The sequence below is a fragment of the Erpetoichthys calabaricus genome, chromosome 3, assembly GCF_900747795.2.
Source record: "Erpetoichthys calabaricus chromosome 3, fErpCal1.3, whole genome shotgun sequence".
Lineage (NCBI taxonomy): Eukaryota > Metazoa > Chordata > Cladistia > Polypteriformes > Polypteridae > Erpetoichthys > Erpetoichthys calabaricus.
Window position 1 is genome coordinate 38,002,169 of NC_041396.2, and position 21,971 is coordinate 38,024,139.

General features: G+C 37.8%; 1 protein-coding gene across 1 annotated transcript in view; it reads right to left on the reverse strand.

The window, feature by feature from the left end:
* Window positions 1–11,069, reverse strand: part of dstyk (dual serine/threonine and tyrosine protein kinase) — a 72,276-nt gene extending 61,207 nt beyond the window's left edge. The window contains exon 1 of the mRNA XM_028796625.2: window positions 10,006–11,069. Coding sequence (XP_028652458.1) covers window positions 10,006–10,189 — 184 coding nt within the window. The 5' untranslated portion in view covers window positions 10,190–11,069. The remainder of the gene's footprint in view (window positions 1–10,005) is intronic.
* Between the last annotated feature and the right edge of the window lie 10,902 nt (window positions 11,070–21,971).

The following is a 21,971-nucleotide window of genomic DNA, read 5'->3' on the forward strand; positions in this document are numbered from 1 at the left end:
TCTCAACACCTTCACACTAAGCAGCATAGGTGGATCTCCTTACAATAAAGCACTATTAACCGTTCAACTGCAGAAAAGGCTCCATATTAACAGTGAGTGCGATCCTCCTTATTACTTATCCATATTTCGCATGCTGAGGAACAAACAAGTCATGAATACACGCTCACGGGTACAAAACGATTCGGCTCGGATAACGGGACCAAACACACGAACCCGCATGAAACAACAAAATACACGGCGGCGCATCTGCATTACATCCTACAATAGTTCATTTGATTTTGCATCTACCGGAGTAAATATCAGGTCACCAAAAGGCAATGACCCATACTGCTTTCGCGTATGTGGACAAATATTACATCGCATTGGAACAGTGCACCCTGAAACAAATCAAGAACGCAAATATGCACAAATCACGTCGGCACCTACAAAGCGCTTCTGAAACCGCGGAAGAAAAAATGTCTCGGCTCCAAAAACACATGTCACTCCTTATTCCAAATACCGGTCCCAATCACAGAAACATCGGTATCCACTATGACAATGCACAGTAACAATGCACGTGACATCCGTCTTGCCACACTATTAATTATAGATGAATGTACAATGGCAACCAGTCACTTACTCAACACCATTGATAAACTTCTACAAACATTGATGAATAATAATATTCCATTTGCGGGAAAGGTACTTTTATTAGGAGGAGATTTTAGACAGTGCTTAACTATTACTCCACTTACAATGCGCTCAGCTATTGTTCAGTCCACCTTAAAATACGCGACGACGTCATATAAACAACACGAGGCCGAACTACAATACATATACAGGCGCGAGACCTGATTGGTGATAATATGAAGAAACGAACAGTCCGCATATTAACAGTGAGTTCGATCCTACTTATTACTTATCCATATTCCTAACGATAAAGATCAAACAAGTCATCAATTCACGATCAAGGATACAAAACTAGACGGCTCGAGTAACGGGACCACAAACACGAACCCGCATCAAACAAAAAAATTCACCTCAGCGCGCTTCTAAAACCGCAGAACAAAAAATGTTACGCGAACAATTGGCTTTGCTTTCTAAAGATACACTTGGTACAAAACGTGCGATTTCCAGATCCCGAATATAACAATTGGTTATTACAACTAGAACATTGTACACTCACCAATACAGATGGACTTCACCCAGATATTATTACAATTCCTCAACCCTTCATCTGCGACGACTTACTTACGGAGATATTTGGAACAGCGGTCTCATTAGACCAAATGCCCCTTTTAACACAACGCACTATATTATGTCCAAAAAATATTAATGTTGATCACATTAATAACCAGGTCATTTCATTACGTCCTGGAGAGGCACGGCTCTTTCTAAGCTCTGACAAAGTTCACTCTGATGACGACAATGAACATCTGAATTTCCCCTTAGAATATTTGAACACTATTAACCCAGCCGGATTACCACAACACAATCTTAACCTTAAAAACGGAACAATAATCATGCTATTAAGAAACCTTAACACTAAACAGGGTTTATGCAATGGCACACGTTTAGTCGTCAACACCATGACACACAATGTTATTCAAGCAACAGTTCTTACAGGATCACATGCTAACAATACTGTTCTCATTCCTAGAATTGACCTTACGAGTTCTGACCTAGAATTACCTTTTACATTGAAACGCCGACACTTCCCCATTAAAACTGCATTTGCCATGACCATCAACAAATCACAAGGACAAACCATGGACAAGGTTGGCATCTACCTCTCTGAGCCCATTTTTGGACATGGACAACTTTATGTTGCCTTCTCACGTGTTCAACGTTCATCTGACGTTAAAGTTAAAGTTATAAATGCTCCATGCCAAGGAAGACTCATTCAAGGACAGAACACCATCTTTACTACTAATGTTGTGTACAAAGAAATATTCCAATAAACCATTACTCTGTGCCAAACACTGTATTTTTTGCTTTCTATATGCATCATCCACACCTGCACACTATTCTATATCTAATTCATACATCTCACTCTTTGTCATGCCCCAACGCCAGGGGTTGGCGAGCGAAGTGAGCAGGGGGCGGAGCCCCCTAGTATAATTCTAACAGCAAAAGAGTTGTACAGCAATTAATGATTTAAACATTAAAATCTGTAAGTACATTTACACAGTACTTACATATAACAGTGTTTGAATGTCAATCTTAATTAACTGAATCAATGTCCGAGTATTTTATATATTTATTTGTATTTTATGGTCACTGAACAATATGCTTACAGAGTTTCACTAACAAAAATTAATAAGTAGCACATATAAACTATAGTTTAATTATAAAAATACCAAATTTAATATTTTAATATCGAACATAAGACTTGATTATATGGGTGCTTAGTGTTTTTAAAGAGAAGATTTTTAAAGAGAACTTTTTTTTTTTTTTTTTTTATTTAAATCAGAACCTGTATCAGCCATTCTAGTAACATGATGTCAATGAAGAAAAAAAAAAAAAACACAACATGGTTGGCGCATCCTTAATTATTAGGTCTTTTTCCTCCTGTTTTCAAATGCAAAATCAAACATCCTAGTGATTTACCATGCTGTGAAGAGTATACCAACATAATTAGTGCTGCCTCACAGGTACAGAAGACAAATTTGACTGCTGGGCCTTGTCGTGGAGTGGATTAAGTTTGGAAATTCTGTATGTGCAAGAGTTTTTCTTCAGTAACATTTTTTCATACCACGTTCCAAAGATGCAAACTTAAAAGGCAACTCTAAACCAGCCAGCTGATTCTATGAGACTGCAGCAGTGTGTCTTGGGAATGCAACCCTGTACAGTTTTGGATCAGACAGGATTGGCTCAGGATACCCCAATTGGACAGACCAGTCACAGAAAATGAATGGATGAATACTAACATTGGAATGGAATTATATTATTAAAGCTGCTGCCTTATAGTTCCAGAAGCCAGGATTTTTGTCTGGGCACTCTGGCTTCCTTCTGATATCCCAATGATGCATGCTGAACTTATTCATGACACTTAATTTGCACCTAATTCTATTATGATAGGCAGCAAATCCCAGATACCCCATAATGGCCTAGCAGAGTTAGGAAAATTAAGGAAAAAATTAATGCTAATATACATTAGAATGCCTTTTTAGCTGTCCCTCAGTTCTCTGCTTTGTGCAGTCTAATAATTATACTAAAAGATACTAAGAAGAGACATACCGTAGATACTCGCGTATAAGTCAAAAAATGTATGCCTTAAATTTCATTCAAAAAAACAGAATCGACTTATCCGCGGGGCAACAGAATTGTCCGTAGAATTTGGGTAATGACATTGTACACTCAACGCTTCACGGTGTTAAGTCACCGGTCATCTGCCTTTTCCCATGGTCTTTGCAATAATTATAAGCCAGCAATACTATTGCTAATTAGCTAGTTTTTTTCTAAATTCATTAAATAATTCTTTAAACTGTGAAATACTTGAATTTGAGCATTAGCTTTTGCAGGTTTTGGATAACAAACATACCATTAGCTGCCACGTGCAACCAGATTTGGAATCAAAAGAACCAAGGCAACGCATGCTATCAATGCGATGCAAGCGCAGCCCGCGATTCAAAAAATTTCTCTGCCTACCTGTTTGTCTCGTCTGACAGTAGCCGAAAAGCAGCATCAGGAGAGAGCAGCCTGAAGTAGTCCAGCAGCGGGTGATCTGTTGTGTCCAACAGCAAGCCATGCTGTCTTGTGAAGTCCGGTAGCTGCATCGGCTGCGCGATTGCGTTCAGCTGATTCCGGCTTCTCACTCTCTTGCTCGATTCCTGATCACTGTCAATAAAATCCGATTCTGAAAAATCAGAGTCCAACTCAGCAATAATGTGCAAAACATCGTCTGCCGAGTGTTTTCTTCTGCCGAGTGTTTTCTTTTCTGCACTCGCTTCGCTCCCTTGTTACATATCAACACCATCTTGCCTTTGTTTAAATTTGTTTACATTTAGCAACTCACGCACACGCAATGATTAGTTGCCGAGTCAACAAGTCTAGCATTTCTCCAAGCACAGAGGGAATGCCTGTGACGTGACAGTGAGTTTTGTCGCTCTTGTTCGATTCCTGATCACTGTCAATAAAATCCGATTCTGAAAAATCAGAGTCCGACTCGGCGATAATGTGCAAAACATCGTCTGCCGAGTGTTTTCTTTTCTGCACTTGCTTCGTTCCCTTGATACATATCGACGCCATCTTGCCTTTGTTTACATTTCGCAACTCACGCACACGCAAGGATTAGTTGCAGAGTCAACGAGTTTAGCATTTCTCCAAGCACAGAGGGGAATGCCTGTGACATGACAGTGAGTTTTGTCGACATTAACAGCTGATTGTCGCCCTCTATCACTGATAGCTGTCAAGTTTTACCCTCGACTTATACGCGGGTCATAACAAATTTCGTAATTTTTGGCTTAAACAATACACTCGACTTATCTGCGAGATCGACTAATACGCGAGTATCTACGGTAAGTGGCAGGACACTATAAAGCAACTCACCAAAACTAGTTAATAGAAGCAACACCTGCAAATTAGAAGTTACTGTTTGTTTTTTTGCTAACTGTATTTGAACATGTAAAACAGCAGGAAATACCTGCATCATAAATTAATTTTAAAAAAATACATAGTCCATTAGGAAGTGCTGCTGCTCCACGAATGCAGCAATCCTGGTTTAATTATTCTGTGTGAATGTTAGTAAGTGCGGAGTGTGATGGACTGGCACACTGTACCAAGCTGGTTACTGCTATATGCTCCATAATGCCATGCTATGACCCAAGACACCTTGAAATGAATTTAGCGGCTTTGAATGATATAATACAAACTCACAGGTTATGGCCCCATTAGGAAGAAAGAGGAGTTTGTGCCCAGTCAAGCAAACTTCTTGTCCTACAGCTATACAGTAGAATAATGCAGCACTGCTCATGGAAATCAGTACTACAGGATTATATTTTATATTTAAAAAAAAAAAAAAAAGGTTGGACAGAACAATGCACAAAGTGCAGTTACCATACCATACCATTTTTATTTGTTAAGCGCTTAAAAACACAGCATTACAACTGACCGAAGCGCTGTACAGTTAAAACAAGCAAGACTAAAAGTTAGACAAGTATTTTAAAACTCAATAATAAATATATTCAGTCTTAGGACAAACATCACACAAAACTGAACAGATTCAATTTCATTTGGAGACAGACATCATAGATGTAGCATAAGTCCCCAAGTGGCGATAAAGTTGCTAGTGACATACAGAAAAGTGCCTAGTACATAAACATGACTAGTGCAATGGTAGTGGTTTAAAATTCACCAAAATGGATTTTGACATTGAATGAGTGTCTGTGTGAAGCCAAGGATAGTACTTTAAGATTAATGAAGTACCACTTATATATATATATATATATATATATATATATATATATATAAACTGACTGGGTTATCAAAACAGGCTCAGGAAATTCCTACAGCAGTCGAATTTGTGAAAACATGTACTCAATTTACCCTTGAAAAAAATGAGAAAGAGAAAGCAGAAAAGACACAGAGTTAAATAAACAAAAATATTCCATGAACAGCATTTCCCAATCCACTTCAACACTCCAAGTCTGCATTTCTCAAACATAATGCAACCTCTGCATGAAAGTAGCCCAAGAAAACTTATAAGGCTCTAATGCACACTTGCATAACTAGGAAAAACAAAAAAGGAATGAATAAAAAGAATTAATCAGTATTACAGCTCTGAATCTGATGTAACATCACATACTGTATATACTTGCGTTTATGTTCTCCCGCAGATAAGTCGGGGCTTGGTTTTACTGTATAATTTCCAGTATTTTATAACGTCGGTCATATAAGTCGAATGCACAAAACTCACAATATTGGTCCAAGAGATTATTATATGCTAATGCGCACCTGAGAGAGTAACCACGGAGCACACTGCCTATTTTTTCTTATGTATTGTGCCTACGTGACCACACAGTAATACCCGAACTATTCAGAAGCGACGTTTGTACTATTTTGTGTATCTCACACCCTCATACACCTTTATCGTAAGAGCATCCCTTATCTATGAAGAAGTGTTTGATCAGCAGAAAATATAAAGCTGGTTTTCAATTAAAAGTCATTGAAGTAGCAAAAGAAATTGGTAACTGTGCTGCTGCAACAAAATTCAAAGTGTCTGAGAAACTGGTGAAAGATTGAAGGAAGCAAAAAGATGTAAAGTAAATAAAAAAATTTAAGTGTCTTATTCTTGAACGGGCGTATAAGTTGGGATCGGATTTTATGATTGATTTCTAGGGTTTCAAGACCCGACTTATATGTGAATATATATACAGTAATTGGAAGCGAATAATACAAGAGCAAAAGTATTACATGCAGATAGCGAAAAAGGATAATGGAGCATAACAGAGTAATAAAGGGACATGGTAGAGAGGAAATTCACTTTGGGCAGTAGGATATTTCTGTAGAATAAACTTCAAACAGCTGTTGTATTAAAAAGTACAAATTTAAAAGGAGCTTATGAGATGCAAATATATACCAGCATGTTGTTCTAACATGCAGCCTCTATGCCTAGCATTGATCTTAACATTTACATTTATCTTTTTATATGTTCCTTCATGTCTCTACAATTCTGCCAAAGCCTGTCTATATACTCTCATCTCTCATCCACAAACACACTATAAACACAGCATATTTAAATACATAGAGGTATACTTAAGTTACATTATATGTTAAATACAGGTTATAGAATATAAAAATATTTGCTATCTCATCCTATGTGTACCATGAGTGTTGTCACAAGTATTAAACTGTGTTGGCTGCCACTTTCCTCAATCTAATTCCCATAAAGCCTACTTCTCAGACCGTCATTTCAAGGTGTGTTGCTCGCCTCCTCTCCACTCTCTGACTACCACCAATGGTAGACAGGCCCCCATTACCCTCAGTGAAAAGATCATTAACATTCTAACAAATACTACCCATGTTTAAAGACAACTCTTAGCAATTCCCCTATGTCTCTCCTTGCTCTGTGCTTTCTGCCTCAGTCTCATTTGACTGAGCAACCACAACCAATCTGACTGATCAGATTGTTCCAAGGGATCAGACACACACATTACCATTTTATCAGATTGACAGAAATAAAAAAAAATAAATAAATAAAAATCACTCTTCTTGCTCCCATGCTTTGAAGTGTGATGTTCCTCACCATCAGAACCACACTTAGTTCAACTGACCTTCAAGCACCTCCTGAAGACCAGCATCTTTACTTGACACCATAGAACAGCTTAAGCTTGGTAAATACAGTACAGTGATCCCTCGCTATATCGCGCTTCGCCTTTCACGGCTTCACTCGATCGCGGATTTTATATGTAAGCATATTTAAATATATATCGCGGATTTTTTGCTGGTTCGCGGATTTCTAAGGACGATGGGTCTTTTAATTCCTGGTACATGCTTCCTCAGTTGGTTTGCCCAGTTGATTTCATACAAGGGACGCTATTGGCAGATGGCTGAGAAGCTACCCAACTTACTTTCTCTCTCTCTCTCTCTTGCGCTGACTTTCTCTGACCCTGACGTAGGAGGTGTGAGCAGGGGGGCTGTTTGCACACCTAGACGATACGGACGCTTGTCTAAAAATGCTGAAAGATTATCTTCACGTTGCTACCTTCTGTGTGCAGCTGCTTCCTGAAGCGACATGCTGCATGGTGCTTCGCATACTTAAAAGCTCAAAGGGCACGTATTGATTTTTGACTTTGTTTTTCTCTGTCTCTCTCTCTCCCTGCTCCTGACGGAGGGGGTGTGAGCTGCCGCCTTCAACAGCTTTGTACCGGCGGTACTTCGCATACTTAAAAGCCAAACAGCCCTATTGATTTGTTTGCTTTCCTCTCTGTTTCCTTTGAAGAGGAAGATATGTTTGCATTCTTTTAATTGTGAGACAGAACTGTCATCTCTGTCTTGTCATGGAGCACAGTTTAAACTTTTGAAAAAGAGACAAATGTTTGTTTGCAGTGTTTGAATAACGTTCCTGTCTCTCTACAACCTCCTGTGTTTCTGCGCAAATCTGTGACCCAAGCATGACAATATAAAAATAACCATATAAAACATATGGTTTCTACTTCGCGGATTTTCTTATTTCGCGGGTGGCTCTGGAACGCAACCCCCGCGATGGAGGAGGGATTACTGTACTATGCTTTACTCTTCTCATTTACACATTGCTTCACTGCCATCAATCTCTGAGAGTAACTGCAGTAGTAAACTTGCCATATTCTACCGTGGACTTTTAATTTCAGTCAAGAGTATTTTTCACTGTCTTGATAATCTATCCAACATTTTGTATGTATCATGATTTTTCATTTTGGTAATTGGGCACTGTGTTGCTGCTTTGGCCATCACTGCAGGTGTCTCACATTGAATGTGGTTTCAATTACCAGTGATAATACTGTATCCGTAGAGTCAGTAGTCTTCTCCAAAGTTTATTTAGTTTTCTCCTGGTGTAAGTAAGGTCAACTTCAACCAAATAGTAACAGCAGCAATATTTCTAGTTTTGTCACGTGTGCAGAGTATAATAAAATTCTTATTAACATGTGCAGCCAATCTACAACACACTACCAGCATCTGGTGACCTGAAAAACAAGAATGTACTAAAATCCATAAATTAACCTTAATCAGCAAATTGTTATACTGTCATTGTCAGGTTTGACGGTATTTTTCATTATTATTAAAAAAAAAAAAAAAAACACACAGTTTGAAAAGTTGGGGTTTTTTTTGATAACTTTCTATACTGTTTCTTCTCTTAGCCACAACAAACAATGAGTTTAAGGGGATTAAGGGGGCTATTCCATCATTGATTTTAGGTTAACAGATTATAGGAGATGCAGAATATTTACAAAACAATATTAGCCAACAGAACTCCAAAAGCTAGTTGTGAAACCATCAAATACAAGAAATTTGTGGACATACAGTACTTAAAACACAATCACCATGATGCTTTGCTCCGTTTATAAGAAAATGTGGGATGTGTATGAAAGCACTATGTAAAGGACCCAAGTTCAAAACACATCTACCTTGCCCCTTGTTCCTGTTTCCATTGGGATGGGCTGGAGTATCCAGCAATAAAAAACTGGATAGTATAAGGAGGAGGTTAGTACAAGAAATGGATGAATAAAAGTAAAACACTTATAACATTAAGAAACTTTCTATAGGTACTAGTAGTAGCATGTCACGTCTATTATTTGGTGAATACAGTATATGATATTCTTAAAAGAGGACCACTGTGCAGAGCCCTAATCTGGTGTCATGCTCTAACTCCTAAATTAAGGTTTATTTAATTTACAGTAGACCAAAAAAATGATTTGCATGTCAATGATGCCCTAGACATACACAAACTGCCACAGCTGAAGAGGAAATAAACAACCACAACCAGGCTCAATTGATTATATTATTTTGATAGGACACACTTGTGTCATTACAGTTAAACTTCTCAAAGCAACGAAGAACTAAAGCAAAGCAAAACTCCTTCCAAAACGTGACATATTTGAATGATTTAGGAATATACAATCATACCGCTGGATGAATGAAAAGGAGATGAAGATCAGATATTAAGAAGCCCTTTACTGCAATGTACCAGTGCTTCACAAGAGGAATACATGTGGCTAATATTAAAATACATTCTTCTGCAAATCAAACGGCTCTGTGCTAAACCTCGAACAGCATTAATAAGAAAAACTAACTTTGAGTTGAAGTTGTACTTTTGCATTCTTAGATTGAAAATATAGGATAGTTGGCACCCTGCCCGGGATTGGTTCCTGCCTTGTGCCCTGTGATGGCTGGGATTGGCTCCAGCGGACCCCCGTGACCCCGTGTTCGGATTCAGCGGGCTGGAAAATGGATGGATGGATGGATGGATGGATGAATGAATGAAGTTATTATTACACTATTGACGGATAGCAAAGTGGACAATGTGATTGTATTGACAGTTAAACTCACCAGCATCCAACGCAGAGGCGCCGCACGAGTTGCTGTAGTGCTGCTTGATTTCTCGGAAGAACTTGTTAGTCTCCTTCAGGTTCTTTTTCAACAGGTTGGAATGCTTATTGTAGTTGCTGAAAATACGGTTGAGCTCTCGGGCCAATGGACTGATCTTCTGTCCGGTGGCCCCTGCGCCCTCCATTTTTTTCTTTCTAAACGTTCAGGGGATGAGAACGAATCTCCTGAAGGCAAAGTACTCTTTAATGATGCAAGTTAGACAATAAAATAGATTCTGTATCAGACAAATGGATTATACATCTTGTGCCAGTGATCTTAAGAAGTGAAGCAAAGCGACAAGTAAAAACAGTCCCATGAAAGGGGGGCAAAGGGGTAGGGTGAGGTGGGGGTAAATATACAGTATTGAGTGTTACGAGGGGAGCAGAGGGCTAAAGCCCAAAGTCTACGTCAAAGTGGGCCTCCTTCCCTCGCTCCCCTGTGTCCCATCTCTTTGAAGAAGAAAGATTTGGGGTTATAAAGTGCAAACCCGCGTCGAAAAATTAAACAAAAAAAGAAAAAAAAGGCTTTCTTGAAGTCGGCAGCACTAATAGAAGTGCGCGGCAATGAAAGGGATGAAAAATCACCTCCTTTAGTTCTCCAAGACTTCAACTACCGATGCCACATCCTTTTCACTGGCCACTCAACTCAGGTCCTGGCGTTATTTTTGTTTTTCTTTTTTCTTAGGTAAGAAGCGCCCAGATGCTTAAGACTCGCTCGGCCAGGAGGTGTAAAGGTTGCGAGGCCGGCGCAGACAGCCTGGAATCAGCCCATGGACCGCCTCGTTATCTACCGGGAAGAAGCCGGCGCTAGAAGCTCGACAGATCCTACCACGGACCAAATACAAATAACAGCTTTTGTGCAATAAAGTCCAAAGGATTAAGTCGTCCCACTACGCCGTAGGCATTCCAGAAAGTCCAAATAAACGTCACCCAAGCCGCAGTGGCGTTGAAGTACTGGCAAAATTAGAGCAGCAGACAGACATCAACAAACAATACGCGGGGGCGGGACCTTTCATAGGGTAGACAGAGACGCTCCTTTCCGCAGCCTTCTGGGAATTGAAGTCTTCAACTGGAATTCGGGAAGTAGATCTGGCGTACACACCCTGTTCCCCTCCTCATATAGCGGGATTTGTAGTGTTCTACATGAATCTGAGAACTAACTTTGCCATAAGACCATCATAGCAACATAGCCGTATTCCAGGAGAATTCAGTCACAGCATAATTCTGCACGATTACCCGCATTGCACACTCTTAACGCCTAAATACTAAAGGCGTGGTAATGACAATTACAGTGGGATATTGCGTATGCAACACACCTTTAACGCAATGCCTGATAGGATTTTGAGTTTTTAAAGATAAGTAAGCTTGTGTAAGGCGAACTCAATCTGTTTATTCGCAACTATCATCGCCTGTGGTAGGGATCGGGCGCTTTCATTGAGATTCCATATAAGAAAATTAATTAATATGGCTAACTGATCTAGCCAGTTTACTCTGAACCGTCAAAGGAAATCTGGGATTGTCAAAAGTGACGCTCTGAAAAACTACAATACAGTGCCGCGCCCTTACCGCGCGGCCTGCTGGGACATACAGTTTTCAGAGTTATTAAGAGACGGAGAAGAATATGGTTTATAGAATAAGAAAACACGGTTCACATGGTGGTACAGGGGTTAGCTTGCTCGGTTATTGCCTTAAGTCAAGTTTACATGCATGTTCTAACTGAGTCTGAACGAGTTATCTTCACATATATTGTACATGTTTTTTTTACGATTTGTTTGAGATCAGCCAAGATATCTTATCCAGGATTTGGTCCCAGTATTATGCCAAATATAGCTCCATGTTGCTGTGACGCTATACGCTGAAGAATCTGTTAAAAAAAGAAGCTGTACAGTTCAATATGCCCTTGCAATAAGTAAGAATATTTGCAACTGCAACATCATACAACTTTAGCAATTTATATGGATGCTAGTGAACCATGTGGATCATCGGTCGCAGGCATTTCTTCGTCTTTGTGTGTGGTATCTGTGTGGTTTCACTGTGAATATGTGCCTATATGCATTCTGTGATGAACTGGTATCTTATCTAGAATTGTTCTCTCGTTCCCTGTGATCCAAAAATGGAAAGGACAGGGTCTGAAAAAGCAGAATGTTTATTAGCACAAATAAATGAGATGACTTGAGCAAAAAGTTTGCAGCTACTCAGCCTTCACAACAAATGCTGCAGTAAACTGTAAGAAGAATAAATAACAATACAACTCAAACTTCCATTTTCCCCATAAACATGAGGAGATAGTATTAGATATGCTGATTTTTTTTTTTAATTTTTAAGATTAAAACTGATTTATGGTTGTTTGGTTAAGCTATTATTTTTCATAAAGTATAAAAGAAATTTTCCCTTATTCACTCATTTTTAAATTTACCAAATCATCTTAATTCAGGCCTGATGGAGATGTTCTGTCTGCTCACTTAATTAACTGGTTGGGTCACAGGAAGTTGGAGACTAAGCCAGCAACACAGTATACCAAAAGCCCTAATATTGTGCGTGATTTTTTTCATTTGAAATTATTGAGCGATAAATTGATAATCCCTAAAATGTTGCAGATTAAATGTGTAATATCAAATTTACAACAGTAGGATATATATATTTTAGAACCGTTACAAAATATCTTAACCTTTGGTCTTAATACACAAATACTCCTTAATACTTTGCTGCATTATTATTTCTTCCTAGTTATCTGCTGGTTATTATGTCTTAATAATAAGCAGACCTGGTTATACTGGGAAGAGAATGCATTTTGTTCTTAATTTTACACATGGGGAAAGTATAAGGATGAATTCAAACAGAATAACATTGGCTTGGTTTGACCTGCAAAAACAGCAAGTGAAATATTTGTCCATAATGTTACTTTATACATACATTAAACTGCTTAAAATCACCATTGTATTTTTATTTTACTTTTTAATGCTTGTTTTCTGCATATTTTGGTTGTTGATAAATAAAGGGTACAATGGTCAAACAATGTAGAAAAAATACTAATTACATACACAACATGCGCTAATCACATAAACTCCCATAGTTTGGTTAGTTTCGTTTGAATAACTTGGGCATCCAGATTAATCTCTCATATGTAGTCTAGATGGACCACTTCCAGCATTAACTGGTTTCCGTTTCCATGGATCACACATGCTGGCTGCATAGCAGCCATAGCAGCCTACCATACCCATGCTAGATATTCTATAATAGATTCTTTTGCCCCCTGGTGGTCTGTAGATGTCAAAACGTCTACTGCATGCTCTCCATCACATTTACTTGTACTGTATGCTTGTTCATTATTTAAGTTCAAGGTAAAATATTGTGACACAGTGAAATTCTTACTTGCATGTCTGAGAAATATGTAAAAAGTTGTCACTATATAGGAAATCGATCAAGAAATAATTAGTGAAACATAGACCTGATCTTGAGCTCCCAGGATTATATAGTCTACCATAAAGTAGGACAAAATCAAGGCAGGAAATTCAGTTATCAGTCAATCAACCATACAGTTAGTTTAATGAATTGTTATAGTTTTAATACAGCTATGAGAATCTTATAATGTCTTTGAGTATCTAAAACAAAAGTCAGTCTTCTATTTCTTATTATGCCTTCTATTTTCATAAAACATAACTTACTGACACTGCAGTGGGCTGGCGCCCTGCCCAGGGTTTGTTCCTGCCTTGCACCCTGTGTTGGCTGGGATTGGCTCCAGCTGACACCCGTGACCCTGTGTTAGGATACAGCGGGTTGGAAAATGACTGACTAACTTACTGATAACAGATACAACAATAAAAAGAAAAAAATGGCATGGAATGATCCAGTCCATATAGTATTTCCACTTAAATTTCACTTTAGTGATGCCGCAGGATTGTACTCCACAATAATATAAAATCAAATACATTACCTATGTATGCAAATATATGTAGAGTAAAATGAACAGAATATTGAATGAAATGAACAACTTAAATAATATGCATAGATTGGTACAGGAGTGGCTTAATGTATCTGAGCATGTTGACCTTATGTGTGTTTGTGTCTGTTCCTTAATTTCTTGTCATCATCAAGCTGTCAGCTATCTTACTTATAAATATCTTTGAGTGTGTAAGTATGTGTGCATGTTTGCACTTACACATGCCTCCATGTGTGCATACATGTATATTTAAATAAATTATGCTTCTCAAAAACTACTTGTGCAACAATTTTGCAAATCAGTAGTCCTGGTCTTAGGCTAAATGGAACACTCTGCAGGAATGATAACATTTTCTATGGCAGTTACTGTTGGACATAGGTCAAACCATTTTTTAAGGATATACTACTGCTTACTATCCAACATAGAAATAAACTATAGTTTATGATAATTATTGGTATTACAGTTAAGGAATCTCATACCCTATATCTGCCACCAACTCTCATTTTCAAAAATGATTAAGAGAGTAATAAAATAAACTATATTTCATGACACACAGCGTTTTCTGCCTATCAACTTAAATGCATTATAATGAAGTAAATCATTAAAACACTACAAGTGACTGTCAGAACACATCTCCATGTCTGCATGAGTGGCTACTCCCACTAACAGGAAAAGAGAGGCATCAGTTTGAGCTCTGACTTTCCAACTTAATAGTAACTTTTAATCTCAGCTGACTTTTCAAGTTTTGAGGTACAGGCCAGGTTTGGTCTTCAGCAAATGGTAAATTAAGTTTTACTAATCTCAGAAACCTCTGTGAGCACAAATGGCTCTCAGATTTTCAAATTCTGTTGACAGAGTACAATATTACAGGCAGTGTGGAATAGTGTCTAAGGCATTAGACTTAAAACTCCGAGGTTGTGGGTTCAAATCCCACTACTGACATGGTGTGATCATGTGCAAGTCACTTCACCTGTCTGTGCTCCAGTTTGTAGGCAAAACAAAATGTAACCAATTGCATCTTTCAAATGTTGTCAGTTACCATGGATAAAGGCATCAGCAAAGTAAAAATAATATGACTATTAAAATAATGAAATGATTATAATACTTTCCTGATCTCCAAAAACCGTTCTTCTGTCTCCCCCTCTCTCTTCCTTATCTGTAAGACTTAGTGCTTGAGTTTGGGGTTCAAGCTTAAGCTGGTTGACATCTCTCCTAAATCTGAGAGAAAATTATAACAATATAGATTTTCAAGATTAATTGTACTACAAGTCTATCTGTAATGTAGTTTTATTATTTTTTTATGTATTATTTAACGCAAAACACAAAAAAATTAAGTGAAAATCACCATGGAGATCACCTACACTCTAGTCCATAAGTGAAGGTCTTTGTTCAGAAACAATAATAAGCATCATTCTAAATCATCTGATGTTAAACATCCAAAGTTCAGACGTTCTTACCGAAACAAGTGTCATTTCTTTCCAGATCCTATGGGTGAATGTACTTTGTGTACAACACATACAAAAAAGAAAGCATTTGTTCAGTTATTGTTTACAGAGGGAACAATAGATGTCTTGAATAATTCATACAGCCTCTAGGGATACTAAAGAAAGTTTGTAGCAACAGTGAAGTGATTGGTTTGTACCTGAGTTTACGAGAGATAGACAACCTCATGGCTTTTTCCAGTTCTAAATATTTTCAAATTACACAGTCTCATTTTATAGGTTTTAACACCAGGAATAAATGGTAACCATCCATCAGTTTTCAAACCTGCTTAATCTAGTTAAAAAATGTGAGGTCCTGAACCCATTCCACAAAGAGCAAGTGCAAGGCAGAAACCAAGCAGTTAGTCAGTTGTGAACATATGTGTACTGTACTCTGTAGATGCAACAACAGATTTAAATCTGAACGTGGATCTTGGATGGAGTATCAGTCCTTTGCAGCGCACACTCACATACACATCACATACACATCCACCAGGCCAGTTTTAATAGTTTTGATTTGCCACTTATAAATGTTAAGCATCTTGATAAAGAAAAAAATATTCTGTGAGCAGAATATAAACATAAGTAGTCATGTCATCCAACAAAAACTGTCACAATTTCACTTACAATTACACTGCAAATCCCAGCTGACTCCATTTAAACCTTCATGGAAACTGCTTTGGATGCAGATAGTAGTGAAAGCACTAAACAGAAAACTGATTGATATATCCCAAAATCTCTAAAACTAATTGGCGACTTTAACGTATTTGCCCTAGGTAAATATCTTTTTGTTGTAGGAAGGTGGCACAGTCACAGTCATCCAGAAACACATTTATCCAGCTGTGTTTATAATTCTGTATGACAGAAAAGATCTATGAACCTTAATGATTTATTATAAATAGCTCACAATAGTAAGGATATTATAAAACAAAAAGGAAAACAAATATTAGATACAACAAAACCAATCAAAACACAGGGGCAACAGCAGTGAACAATTTCTTCAATATGAGTGATGTCATTGATTGCTGGTTATTTTTTCTGACAAACAGTGGATGGCAACACTAATGCCTTTCTAATACAGGGAATTAGTCTCATCCCTAACGGGAGCTGCTTCTAATGTATTGAATTAGGCAAAAAAACTGAGATTTCAAAAGAGAAAGCAGAGATAATCAGAGGGAATACATTCATGGAGCCTAGACAATTGGGATCTGCACTTCATTCCAGAAGGTTGATAATCCACGCCTGTAAATTCCTGTTTAACTCTGAGAAATTCTCCTAATATTGGTCAATACTGAGAAATGTACTGCCATTTGCCACAAAGTGGAAAATAAAAGATGTTTACGTTTGTGAAGCTAAAAATATTGAAATGTGTCTATCACATAACTTTCTCTACATCAGCGTTTCTCAACCTTTAAGTATTTGCAACCCGAGTTTTCGTAACAGTTTTAATCGCGCCCTTCTAACATTTTTTTTGAAAGGAGCCCACTAATACCAATTTGTTCTTTTTTAATTAATGATATATCATAGATGCATATTTTATTATACCTACTTAACTTTTATCGACATTTATCTAACTCTATATTTATTTTTCTAGTATCAGAATGTAGTTTAAGTTCATTTGTTTTGGTTTCAATAGATGTATTTTTCATATTTTCGATTCTTGTTTTGTATTTGTATTGTATTTGTATTGTATTGTATTTGTATTGTATTTGTATTACACACCAGTCTCTGATCCTCATAAACTTCTGTCTCTTGGTCATGTAGTCCATGATCCAGGAGAATGTGGGGTCATCAAGATGCAAAGCCTTGAGCTGAGCTTTTCCCCTAGTCAATGAGGCAGAATGATGTTAAAACCACTGGAAAAGTCAAAGAACATTATCTTGACTGTGGTGTCAGCTTTGTCCAAGTAGGAGTACGCTCTGTGGAGAATATAAATGAGAGCATCTTTCACACATTCATATGTGTCTGACAGGCAAACTGCGGAGGATCCAGTTGTTCTGGAACCAGGAGCTATAGCAGTTTTAGATCCAGCCTCTCAAAGGTCTTCATGATGTAGGAAGAGCAACTGATCTCAAGTCTTTTGGATCATTGGAATTACTTGGGATCACTGGAATGACCTTTCTTTGGCACTGGGACCACACAGGATGTTTTCCACAGCTGAGGAACCTTCTGTAAATTCAGGGAAAGGGAGAACAGGTATTGTAGGACTCCAAAGAGCTGGTTAGCACATGTTTTTAGCACCCTGGGGCTGATTCCATCCGGTCCTGAAGCCTTGTTTATGCAGAGTTTTCCCAGCTCTCATCTCACTTCATCAGCAGAGACACAAAGTCCAGACACTTGAGAGGAGCTGGAGACCAGAGACGTGATGTCATTGTGGGGGAAGGTCGTGCAGGGTGCAGATGGAAGTTGGGATTCTAGAACTCTCTTAGCTTGCTCACAGAGGCTAGCAGTGTTGGGAGAAGGCTGTACTGACAACAATAGGTCAAAACTGTTGAAGAACTGGTTCAGTTCATTAGCACTGCTCTTGTTCCCTTCCTCACCACTTTTAACAGCCTGGTTGTAGACAGTGATAGTCTGTAACCCATTCCACACTTCCATTGTGTTGTTTTGTTGAAAATTGTGCTCAAGTTTGTCTCTGTAGTGGGATTTCCCTTTTCAGAGCTGCTTCTAATATGCTGAACGAAATGGAAGTATCATATCCTGTTAAAAATGTATATACTCCTTACTCAAATCTGCTGCAGCTAGAGCACAATAAAATGATTATTATATACATTAGAACATTCAGCCCAACAAAGCTCATCAATCTTATTCACCTAATCGATTTTAAATCTATTGAAATTAATATAAAATAATAACTGTGCCAAGTTCCATTCGGACTAAGTGATTCACTTTTAAATTATTCTGTCCACAGTATCATATCCCCCCTATTTATTCAGGTACAGTGTTTTTTTGATATGGAGAATTGTTTGGCATTAATTAAAATGCTCTACTTGCAATATTTCAGTTCTGAATTATAGTCATGTCTTAAAGGATTCTATATTGTGTTGGCATTAGAAGTCAACGTTTTGTTACCATTGCAGCACTTCTATGTTTGCGAAGCCAGAAATGCGAGATGGGTGATTTCAGAGGTGCAAGAAAAAAGTCACTTTGCTGGCATGTGGACACTTAAGATTATTTTGGTTTTCAACTCCTGGCTAACATTTTTTGACTTTGATTTCTTCAGTGAAAGGAGGACTAACTCTCAGGTACTGACCCTTTGCTTTGATTTACATATATCTCCTGGTTTTTACATATATACAGTATTACTTGCCTGCCTCCTCATGTTGTCACAGCAATATTAAAAGCCATGTCACATTAGATGACTTTTTCCAGCATTTTCAGTCACAGCATTCATTTACATAATCTTAGATAGTTGGTGTAAGTCTTTAGTTTTCAGTGTCATGCTCCCATGAAGTCTGTCACATAATGCGACATACCCAGTGACTCACTCCAACTAGTCGTTGACTAGCTCCGATAAAATAAAACAGGTTTAATATTGTCTTTAGTCATGGGGCAGACCCTGTGTACATGAAATACATGCGAAAAATGAAGAGACGAGGAAGAAGGAATATGTTTTGGACATCATGCTTAAGATACCATGATAAAATGGAAAAAAGAAAAAGTCTGAATTAATATAAGCCTCCCTAATTCGGGGTGTTCATAAGAAATGCATTGATTTACTCTTTATCATAAGGGTATAATTTCCTGCACAAAATATCATCTAAAAATGGCCTAAAAATGGCCTAAAAATTAGAGCTTCTCAGATCTAGAGGGACAAAAATATTGGGTAAACCCAAATTCCTCAATGTCTTGGCATAACTAGACAGCAAGACGAGTTGAACAGCATGTGGGCATTTTCTCGTACCAGGGAGTTAGCATGTGCTGAACAACAAAAAAAAAATGAAGTGATTTCAGAGCCTTCATAATTAATTTTAATGAACACAAAAGGCAGAAATTGTGGCCCAACTTGCCGTACCTGTTAATCAACATGTTATGGGCTGTTACAAAAAGTAACAAACTTGATTTTGTTGTAAGGTTGGCACGCATTCACTAAATGTGACATTGGCAGTGATTTTTAGTCACATAAATTGACATGGTTTAGCATTCAAATCAGCTACTGCAGTAAGCAAGTCTGATATTCCCATGACTAGACGTTGCATTTAGGCATTGTGTGAGATGACATTAGCTTAACTCTTTGGATGTTACATAATAGGAATAGAAAGGGAAAAGGACAAAAAAGAAAAAAAGAAACACACCCCTAAGACTGTCCCCTTTCATTAAATCATTTCCTTATTTGTTTTTGTGAAAGCCATTTAAGGAACAATGAATATTATGTTGGGTTATAGGCAATTTGGTTTGGATTATTGACAGTGCTTACAATTATATACATTTTAGCTTTGTCTTTTGCCAGTATTTTAACAAGCTTACCTGCATTTGACTATTTGACTTATTGTGATCGTTTACTAACAAAATAGATTAATAGATATTGTATTACCTGAATCTATAGGGTTAGTTTTGTCACATGATACCGTGAAAATCATACTTGAATGAGCTAATCAACTTGATTAATGAGTATAACTATCATCTTTCTTACCTGAAACATTTCAAACATATTTACATTTAATTAAAAATTATACATAATAAATGAGTACACATTAACCAAGTATATTTTACAACAAGAAATCTTTTTAGAAATACCATATTTAAAACTTCTGATACAAATGTTAACTTTAAGTCTGTATGCAATGACAGAATGAATCTATAGGGTTTTATCAACTAACCCAAATAAATATATCTTCTCATCGTTTATCATATAAAAAATAGGATCCAGCTTTTGAGTGCAGCAACATGATGTTGTCTCACACTGAAGGCATGTTCAGACAGCACAAGTAAATAGGCCACAGTCCCAAGAAGGAATTCTTGACTGCCATCTACTGATCTGGAGAAACTCTGCTGGCATACTGCCTGTCCTTAATAATCACTCTCCCACTTGCCTTTCAGTTTCATTACATCCACAAAACTACAGTATGTAACCATATAAGATCTGGCATCACTGGTTCTCACCAGTGTGTATGTTCGTCTTTTGAAGGACAGCTGTTTGTAAAAGCACACAACTTGCATTAATTTTGCTCCTGATAATCCCTTGCCATCATATATCTCACTACAATGTTTTTCACTGTTTGATTTGTGACCTCCTTGGAATAAGTTGAAGGATGACTAATAGACCACCCCTTCCTGCTCCCTCTTGTTACAGCAGCAGCAGAGAACGCTGCACAGTCGAGCACTCAGTGAAAGAAGCAGTCAAGGAAACGGAGAGCAGGGCTACTGCTTGGCTTGTAAAGATACAATTAAGTTCTCAAGCTGACACCTTTTAAGGAAAAATTCAGGGTATTCATAAGTAATGTATTGATTTACTCTTTACCATAAGGGTGGTCAGAAAAACGACCAAAAAACATCATAAAGGTTTGGGGCAGACACCCGTATATATTCCCTGGCTGCAAAAAGGTTGAAAATTGAACAGAGTTGTTCACAATACTTAGTCCAAAATAGTACTGATTATGTAGGGGCAAGATGGCGGCTTTAAAGGCCAGTAGAGGAAGTGACGTCTTTATAGGCTACTGCTTGGCTTGTAAAGATACAATTAAGTTCTCAAGCTGACACCTTTTAAGGAAAAATTCGGGGTATTCATAAGAAATGTATTGATTTACTCTTTACCATAAGGGTTGTCAGAAAAACGACCAAAAGACATCATAAAGGTTTGAGGCAGCCACCCGTATATATTCCCTGGCTGCAAAAAGGTTGAAAACTGAACAGAGTTGTTCACAATACTGAGTCCAAAATAGCACTGATTATGTAGAGGAAAGATGGCGGCTTTAAAGGCCAGTAGAGGAAGTGACATCTTTATAGGCGCCTGAACCGGACACCACATCATTAAAGGTGATGGAGTCGGAAATGACATCTTCATAGACACCAGAACCTGGAGGGATTTCCCGAGAATGGTCTGCAAGGAACTTAGACATACCGGCAGTGTACCCTGCTGCCCTCTGGTAAGGTGTAGAATTACAATTACTCAGGCCCTTTAGCTGCCTCCTGCTTGCACGTGTGTGACAGGGTATAATTTCCGGCACAAAATATGGTCCACAAATTGCGTAAAAATTAGGGTTTTTCAGATCTAGGGGGACAAAAATAGGGGGTAAACCCAAAAAATTCAATGTCTTTCATAACTAGACATTGAGATGAGTTGAGCAGTATTTGAGCATTCTCTTGTACCAGACAGTCAGCATGCACTGAACAAAAGAAAAAATATAGCCCTTTAATTATACAAATTGAGAATAAAAATTTTAATTTCAATTCTTTTTCTCAAAAAAACATTAATTCTGCAATGTAAAGCAATGTCACAGTTACACAAGACATTTGTCTGTGAACAGATGTAAAATTGAAAAGTTGTGGGTTTTAGTATTGATAATT